Below are 9,262 nucleotides of genomic sequence, written 5' to 3'. Positions count from 1 at the left end.
CTGATTAGTAGGTTTCTTTTTTTGTGGCCGTCTGATTGGAGCTTTGTTCTTATGTTTTATCTTGTTGTGTTCCATTTGTAGTGTATCATAGTTAGTGTCATGTGAAAGTATTTTATTTAATAAAAGACTCACTGTGTTATCTGTGGTGTTACATAGGACTGCAGGTGACATCTACTACATTATCTGTACTCAGAGAGTTATCACTGTTATCTGTGGTGTTACATAGGACTGCAGGTGACATCTACTACATTATCTGTACTCAGAGAGTTATCACTGTGTTATCTGTAGTGTTACATGGGACTGCTTTGTGCAGTCTGTGTGTCCTGGCTTTGGTATTACGGGCAGGAGCCTCCACTCTGTACGGTACCGGGCGCCGTTAATCTCCGGCCTCTCTTGGACCGTCTCCCTGGTGGAGGAGCAATGACACAGGCCATGTGGGAGGGGACTACATCTCCCGGCATGCAGCGGGGCGGCGCCATGTTCCTCTGACATTCCCACATGATTCCATGCAGGAGAGGAGCAGAGGGGTCTGCTCCGAAGCTCCTCCTTCCTGGGCGCTGATTGGCTGCAGGAGCCGGCGGCAGCGTCGCTGATTGGCCGGCGGTGTCTGTTCGTCACGGCCGTCTCCATAGTCAGGGGGAGAGTGAGAGGTGAGTGTCCGGGTGTTGTGTGCGGAGGGGGCGCTCACCCGCGGCCCGGACGTGTCTGTGCCCGGCTCTGAGGGCAGGGGCTCGGGGGCGGCTGCTGCCGGGGGCTCGGAGCTCCGGGGTCTGCATAGGCCTCTCGTAGTGGACGGCTTGGGCTTAGGAATGAGGGGCCCCATCGCCTCCTATACATTTGTGGGGCCCTTTGGTGCATTCCAGGACATACAGGGGCCCTTCATGCATCCTGGTACGGTCTAGGGGCCTCCGTACATCACTAGAACGGAGAGGACCTCTATGTCTCCGTGTACAGTGCAGGGGCCCCTACAGCAGCTTCTCCCGGCGTGCAGGCCCAGTATACCGCTGCACACTGCTCAGCCCCCTCCCCCATATAGTGCTGTGCTGGTGAGGGCCCCCCATATAGTGCTGTGCTGGTGAGGGCCCCCCATATAGTGCTGTGCTGGTGAGGGCCCCCCATATAGTGCTGTGCTGGTGAGGGCCCCCCATATGGTACTGTGCTGGTGAGGGCCCCCCATATGGTACTGTGCTGGTGAGGGCCCCCCATATAGTGCTGTGCTGGTGAGGGCCCCCCATATAGTGCTGTGCTGGTGAGGGCCCCCCATATAGTGCTGTGCTGGTGAGGGCCCCCCATATGGTGCTGTGCTTGAGGACCCCCCATATAGTGCTGTGCTGGTGAGGGCCCCCCATATGGCGCTGTGCCTGTGAGGGCCCCCCATATGGCGCTGTGCCTGTGAGGGCCCCCCATATGGCGCTGTGCCTGTGAGGGCCCCCCATATGGCGCTGTGCCTGTGAGGGCCCCCCATATGGTGCTGTGCTGGTGAGGGCCCCCATATGATGCTGTGCTGGTGAGGGCCCCCCATATGGTGCTGTGCTGGTGAGGGCCCCCCATATGGTGCTGTGCTGGTGAGGGCCCCCCATATGGTGCTGTGCTGGTGAGGGCCCCCCATATGGCGCTGTGCCTGTGAGGGCCCCCCATATGGCGCTGTGCCTGTGAGGGCTCCCCATATGGCGCTGTGCCTGTGAGGGCCCCCCATATGGCGCTGTGCTGGTGAGGGCCCCCCATATGGCGCTGTGCCTGTGAGGGCCCCCCATATGGTGCTGTGCTGGTGAGGGCTCCCCATATGGCGCTGTGCCTGTGAGGGCTCCCCATATGGCGCTGTGCTTGTGAGGGCCCCCCATATGGCGCTGTGCTTGTGAGGGCCCCCCATATGGTGCTGTGCTGGTGAGGGCCCCCCATATGGCGCTGTGCCTGTGAGGGCCCCCCATATGGTGCTGTGCTGGTGAGGGCTCCCCATATGGCGCTGTGCCTGTGAGGGCTCCCCATATGGCGCTGTGCTTGTGAGGGCCCCCCATACAGTGCCCTGCAGCAGAAGGGGCCCTGTGTACATTTAAGTAAATTTAACATACTAATTCTCAATATTTCTAATTCCAAGGGCCCCACTGAACACCCTGCACTGTGTTACCCCTCAGGGGCCCATTATCCTGAAAGGCAAGAAAAATTAGTTGTGTTATACTCACCCAGGGGTGGTCCCGCCGCGGTCCGGTCCGATGGGTGTCGCGGTCCAGTGCCTCCCATCTTCATAGGATGACATCCTCTTCTTGTCTTCATGCTCCGGCGCAGGCGTCCTGAGGGCAGAGCAAAGTACTGCAGTGCGCAGGCACCAGGGAAGGTCGGAGAGGCCCAGCGCCTGCGCACTGCAGTACTTTGCTGTGCCCTCAACAGGACAGATCAGTGCGCCGCAGCGTGAAGACAAGAAGAGGACGTCATCCTATGAAGATGGGAGGACCGGACCGGACCGCCCTGGGTGAGTATAATATACAGTTAGGTCCATATATATTTGGACAGAGGCGACATTTTTCTAATTTTGGTTATAGACATTACCACAATGAATTTTGAACAAAACAATTCAGATGCAGTTGAAGTTCAGACTTTCAGCTTTCATTTGAGGGTATCCACATTAACATTGGATGAAGGGTTTAGGAGTTTCAGCTCCTTAACATGTGCCACCCTGTTTTTGAAGGGACCAAAAGTAATTGGCCAATTGACTCCAAGGCTATTTCATGGACAGGTGTGAGCAATCCCTTCGTTAGCTCATTCTCAATTAAGCAGATAAAAGGCCTGGAGGTGATTTGAGGTGTGGTGCTGCATTTGGAAGGTTTTCCTGTGAAGTAAACATGCGGTAAAGGAGCTCTCCATGCAGGTGAAACAAGCCATTCTTAAGCTGCGAAAACAGAGAAAAAACCCATCCGAGAAATTGCTACAATATTAGGAGTGGCAAAATCTACAGTTTGGTCCATCCTGAGAAAGAAAACAGCAGCCAAACTGATTGTCGTCGTTTCATACTACAGATGGACAATGACCCAAAACATAAAGCCAAAGCAACCCAGGAGTTTACACCATGTTCCAAATTATTATGCAAATGACATTTTTCTCTGATTTTCCTAAATGGTCGGTGCAAATGACAGTCAGTCTAATAAAAGTCATCACCCGTTAGATTATACATCGAATTTTATTGAAGAAACCTCCCAATGATAACAGTATAATCTCCACAATGAGTAAAACCCCCACAATGCACTGTTCCAAATTATTAGGCACAGTAGAATTTCTAAACATTTGATATAAAGAACTGAAAATGCTCATTTGTGGAATTTGCAGCATTAGGAGGTCACATTCACTGAACAAAACAGCTATTTAACTCCAAAACATCCTAACAGGCCAAGTTACATGTTACATAGGACCCTTCTTTGATTTCACCTTCACAATTCTTGCATCCATTGAACTTGTGAGTTTTTGGAGAGTTTCTACTTGTATTTCTTTGCCTCCCAGAGCTGCTGTTTTGATGTGAACTGCCTCCCACCCTCATAGATCTTTTGCTTGATGATACTCCAAAGGTTCTCTACAGGGTTGAGGTCAGGGGAAGATGGTGGCCACACCATGAGTTTATCTCCTTTTATGCCCATAGCAGCCAATGACTCAGAGGTTTTCTTTGCAGCATGAGATGGGGCATTGTCAGCATGAAGATGATTTTGCTCCTGAAGGCAAGTTTCTGCTTTTTAGACCATAGAAGAAAGTTGTCAGTCAGAAACTCTATATACTTTGCAGAGGTCATTTTCACACCTTCAGGAGCCTTAAAGGGCCCTACCAGCTGTTTCCCCATGATTCCAGCCCAAAACATGACTCCTCCACCTCCTTGCTGATGTCGCAGCTTTGTTGGGACATGGTGGCCATCCACCACTCATCCACTGCTCCATCCATCTGGACCATCCAGGGTTGCTCAACGCTTATCAGTAAACAAGACTGTTTGGAAATTAGTCTTCATGTATGTGTGGGCCCACTGCAACCGTTTCTGCTTGTGAACATTGTTTAGGAGTGGCCGAATAGTAGGTTTATGCACCACAGCAAGCCTTTGAAGGATCCTACACCTTGAGGTTCGAGGGACTCCAGACGCAGCAGCAGCTTCAAATAACTGTTTGCTGCTTTGTAATGGTATTTTGGCAGCTGCTCTCTTAATCCAATGAATTTGTCTGGCAGAAACCTTCCTCATTATGCCTTTATTTGCATGAACTCTGTCTGTGCTCTGTTTCAGTCACAAATCTCTTCACATGATGATCACTCTTAAGTTTTCGTGAAATATCCAATGTTTTCATCCCTTGACCAAGGCATTGCAATATTTAACGCTTTTCAGCAGCAGAGAGATCCTTTTTATTTCCCATATTGCTTGAAACCTGTGACCTGCTTAATAATGTGGAACATCATTTTTAAGTAGTTTTCCTTTAATTAGAATCACCTGGAAAACTAATTGTCACATGTGTTTAAGATTGATTTCAGTGATCCATTGAGCCCTGAGACACAATACCGTCCACGAGTATATATGAAAAACAAAACCATTAAATCTTTAAGACACTTAAATCCAATTTGCATAATAATTTGGAACACAGTGTATTAAAGCATAGAAGTGGAATATTCTGGAATGGCCAAGTCAGTCACCTGATCTCGACCCAATTGAGCAGCATTTCACTTGTTAACCCCTTAATGACAGCCAATACGTCTTTTAACTGACCTGAGATAGAATAGAATAGCCTCCCCATACAGGTGACAGTCCTGCAGCTGTCGGCTGTCCACTATAGCTGACAACTTGCTGTATCAGCCACGATCAGTGCTTGCATCGTACATATCTGTTTAACCCCTTACATGCTGCTGTCAATAGTGACTACAGCGTATAAATGGTTAACAGTGTGGGCGCTTCCTATTTAACCTAATTGGTGCTCTCAGATCATGATTGTGTGGTCCTGATGTTTGCCATGGCAATTCACGACCAAATAGCGGCCTTAGAGTCTGACGTCTGTAGTGACCTGTTCAGAAGTTCGAGACATTTAGGGTATGTGTCCACGGTCAGGTTTGCTTCAGGCTTTGGTCAGGATTTTATGCAGGTAAAATCCTGACCAAAAATGCCCCTGAGGTCACTGGCAGGTCACCTGCGGTGTTCCTGCGTGTTTTGCTCATTGTAGCAACATGCTGCGTTTTTGCGGGAATGCCGTATGCGTTTTTTAATGCACAGTGGAGACGGGATTTCATTAAATCCCCTCCACTATGCTGTAACATCTGGACGCTACGTTTCCTGATCGTGGACACATACCCTAAGGTGGTAAAAATACACAATTTAATTTCTGTCATGTCACTTTGCATTAATTCCTGAAAATCACCTGAAGGGTTAATAAACTACCTGACTGCAGTTTTCAGTATGTCAGGGGGTGCTGTTTTTAAAATGGTATCACTTTTGGGGGTTCACCAATATATAGGACCCCTAAAGTCACTTCAAACCTGGATAGGTCCCTAAAAAAATTAATTTTGCAAATTTCCTTGAAAAAATGAAAAATTACTGCTACATTTGTAAACCTCCTAAAATACTAACAAAATAAAATAACATTTTACAAATGGTGCTGATGTAAAGCCGACATGTGGGAAATGTTATTTATTAATGCTTTTCTGTGGTATGACTATCTGGATTAAAGGGATAGTCATTCAAAGTTTAAAAATTGCACATTTTTTAACATTTTTTTTATAAATAAACACAAAGCATATCGACCTAAGTTTACCATTATCATAAAGTATAATATGTCACGAAAAAACAGTCTCAGAATCACTGGGATTTGTTGAAGCGTTCAAGAGTTATTACCACATAAAGTGACAGTGGTCAGATTTCAAAAATTTGGCTCCGTCACTAAGGACTAAACTTCAGACAGAAAGGCCACAAACAACCAGCAACTGAAAACCACCGCAGTGAAGGCCTGGGGAGCATCAAAAAGGAGGAAACTCGTTAAGGAGCGGAAGCTCCTAAACCCTTCATCCAATTTTAATGTGGATCCCCTCAAATGAAAGCTGAAAGTCTGAACTTCAACTGCATCTGAATTGTTTTGTTCAAAATTCATTGTGGTAATGTCTATAATCAAAAAAATTAGAAAAATGTCTCTGTCCAAATATATATGGACCTAACTGTAACACGTTTTTCTTATCTTTCAGGTGACATCAGGGGCTTATCTACAGCATTACAGAATGAGATAAGCCCCTGGTGGCGGTGGTCACAGCTCATAGCTCAAAAATGAGGTGACAGGTTCCCTTTAAGGCCTCGTTAGATCTACAGGAAATTAATTGTTGATGTTAAGTCTTGTTTTACTTAAATTTTCTCTTATTTTCATCCCATGTGCTCTGTGTGTCCTCACCAGCAGAATAGTGAGTGCAGCTCTGGAGTATAATACAGGAGGTAACTCCGGATCAGTAATGTAATGTATGTACACAGTGACTGCACCAGCAGAATAGTGAGTGCAGCTCTGGAGTATAATACAGGATGTAACTCAGGATCAGTAATGTATGTACACAGTGACTGCACCAGCAGAATAGTGAGTGCAGCTCTGGAGTATCATACAGGATGTAACTCAGGATCAGTAATGTAATGTATGTACACAGTGACTGCACCAGCAGAATAGTGAGTGCAGCTCTGGAGTATAATACAGGATGTAACTCAGGATCAGTAATGTAATGTATGTACACAGTGACTGCACCAGCAGAATAGTGAGTGCAGCTCTGGAGTATAATACAGGATGTAACTCAGGATCAGTAATGTAATGTATGTACACAGTGACTGCACCAGCAGAATAGTGAGTGCAGCTCTGGGGTATAATACAGGATGTAACTCAGGATCAGTAATGTAATGTATGTACACAGTGACTGCACCAGCAGAATAGTGAGTGCAGCTCTGGGGTATAATACAGGATGTAACTCAGGATCAGTAATGTATATACACAGTGACTGCACCAGCAGAATAGTGAGTGCAGCTCTGGAGTATAATACAGGATGTAACTCAGGATCAGTAATGTAATGTATGTACACAGTGACTGCACCATCAGAATAGTGAGTGCAGCTCTGGAGTATAATACAGGATGTAACTCGGGATCAGTAATGTATGTACACAGTGACTGCACCAGCAGAATAGTGAGTGCAGCTCTGGAGTGTAATACAGGAGGTAACTCAGGATCAGTAATGTAATGTATGTACACAGTGACTGCACCAGCAGAATAGTGAGTGCAGCTCTGGGGTATAATACAGGAGGTAACTCAGGATCAGTAATGTATGTACACAGTGACTGCACCAGCAGAATAGTGAGTGCAGCTCTGGGGTATAATACAGGATGTAACTCAGGATCAGTAATGTATGTACACAGTGACTGCACCAGCAGAATAGTGAGTGTAGCTCTGGGGTATAATACAGGATGTAACTCAGGATCAGTAATGTAATGTATGTACACAGTGACTACACCAGCAGAATAGTGAGTGCAGCTCCGGAGTATAATACAGGATGTAACTCGGGATCAGTAATGTATGTACACAGTGACTGCACCAGCAGAATAGTGAGTGCAGCTCTGGGGTATAATACAGGATGTAACTCAGGATCAGTAATGTATGTACACAGTGACTGCACCAGCAGAATAGTGAGTGCAGCTCTGGAGTATAATACAGGAGGTAACTCAGGATCAGTAATGTAATGTATGTACACAGTGACTGCACCAGCAGAATAGTGAGTGCAGCTCTGGGGTATAATACAGGAGGTAACTCAGGATATGTATATACACAGTGACTGCGTGTGACGGTTACTACTGAGACAAGTAACTAACACAGAGCGGGAGAAATGAACTTTCTCTTCTTACAAACACATATTTGCTTCTCTCTCAGCGCTGCTGTAGTGTAACAGTATTACACCGTGCCTGTGAGCTGGAGGCTGCAGATGTCAGTTATAATCACACAGCTCTGCAGTGAGATTAGGAGAGCAGAGACCGGCCATCCCACTGGTGACCAGCACACATCACACTGGAGACACTAGTAACCAGCACACATCACACTGGTGACACTGGTAACCAGCACACATCACACTGGTGACACTGGTAACCAGCACACATCACATTGGTGACACTGGTAACCGGCACACATCACACTGGTAACCGGCACACATCACACTGGTAACCGGCACACATCACACTGGTAACCGGCACACATCACACTGGTAGCCAGCACACATCACACTGGTAGCCAGCACACATCACACTGGTAGCCAGCACACATCACACTGGTGACCAGCGCACATCACACTGGTAACCAGCACACATCACACTGGTAACCGGCGCACATCACACTGGTGACCGGCGCACATCACACTGGTAGCCAGCACACATCACACTGGTAGCCAGCACACATCACACTGGTGACGCCACCCTCATGTATAATAAACTTTGGGGTGGTGTTATTTTCTGAGCAGCGTCCCCCTTATCTTGGAAGATCTACTTTACCTACAGTGATGACAGATGGTTTCTCAGCAGCAGGGCCTCCTGTATGAGAAGCACAGGATTCTCCGCCATCTAGAACCTGTGAGCTCATAGTAATAGTTACATGGGGGACAGACTCCCTTTAATTTTCCACTTTACATTTTAGTCTCTTCAGGGGACTTCAACCTGTGATGAAAAGTCATCGGTGGGTTTTTCTGGGGGAATTTGACTGATGTTTGATTAGAAATAAATCGGATACACAAGTCATCCAAAATGTTAGAAGTCGATATTGCAAACAAGGGGGCATCGGCAGTGCCTGCTCCTAGAGATATAGCTGGAAGAAGGGGTCTTGTAGGGGCACTGACTGCACTACCTGCACGAGGCAGAGAGGGAGCTGTCTCCGGCCGCCACCAGATTCCTAAGGGGCAGGAAGTCAAAAACCCTCCAGAGACTGCAGAACACCTCGTGGCCGAGGACACTGAGGTTTCAGATTGTAAAGTAAGTTATGTAAAAAAAAATAACCGTCTCTTTGGCTGAAATCTAAAAAGTTAAGGAAAAGTTGCTTCCAAAATCCTAGAAATATCAAGAACATTTCTGGTAATTTGTTCTGTGGAGCAAGGATACAAATTCTGAACTGTTTGTGCCTATGAATCTGCAGTATGTATAGTGGAAGCATCTGCTGAAAAGAGCACCCTACCTACAGTGGAGCACGATGGGGACTCTGTGATGTTTACAGTGGAGCCCGACATTGGATCAGTGATGTCTACAGTGGAGCGCGGTGGGGAC

At 47.1% G+C, this 9,262-nt stretch overlaps 1 protein-coding gene across 1 annotated transcript in view; it reads left to right on the top strand.

Moving 5' to 3' along the window:
- The first annotated feature begins 498 nt into the window (after positions 1-498).
- ERI3 (ERI1 exoribonuclease family member 3) overlaps positions 499-9,262 on the top strand; it is a 302,309-nt gene continuing 293,545 nt past the window's right edge. The window contains 2 exon segments of the mRNA XM_077278034.1: positions 499-521; positions 523-650. Of these exon segments, the coding sequence (XP_077134149.1) occupies positions 499-521; positions 523-650 (151 nt within the window).

The sequence above is a fragment of the Ranitomeya variabilis genome, chromosome 8, assembly GCF_051348905.1.
Source record: "Ranitomeya variabilis isolate aRanVar5 chromosome 8, aRanVar5.hap1, whole genome shotgun sequence".
NCBI lineage: Eukaryota > Metazoa > Chordata > Amphibia > Anura > Dendrobatidae > Ranitomeya > Ranitomeya variabilis.
This window is presented reverse-complemented; position numbering and strand designations above follow the sequence as displayed.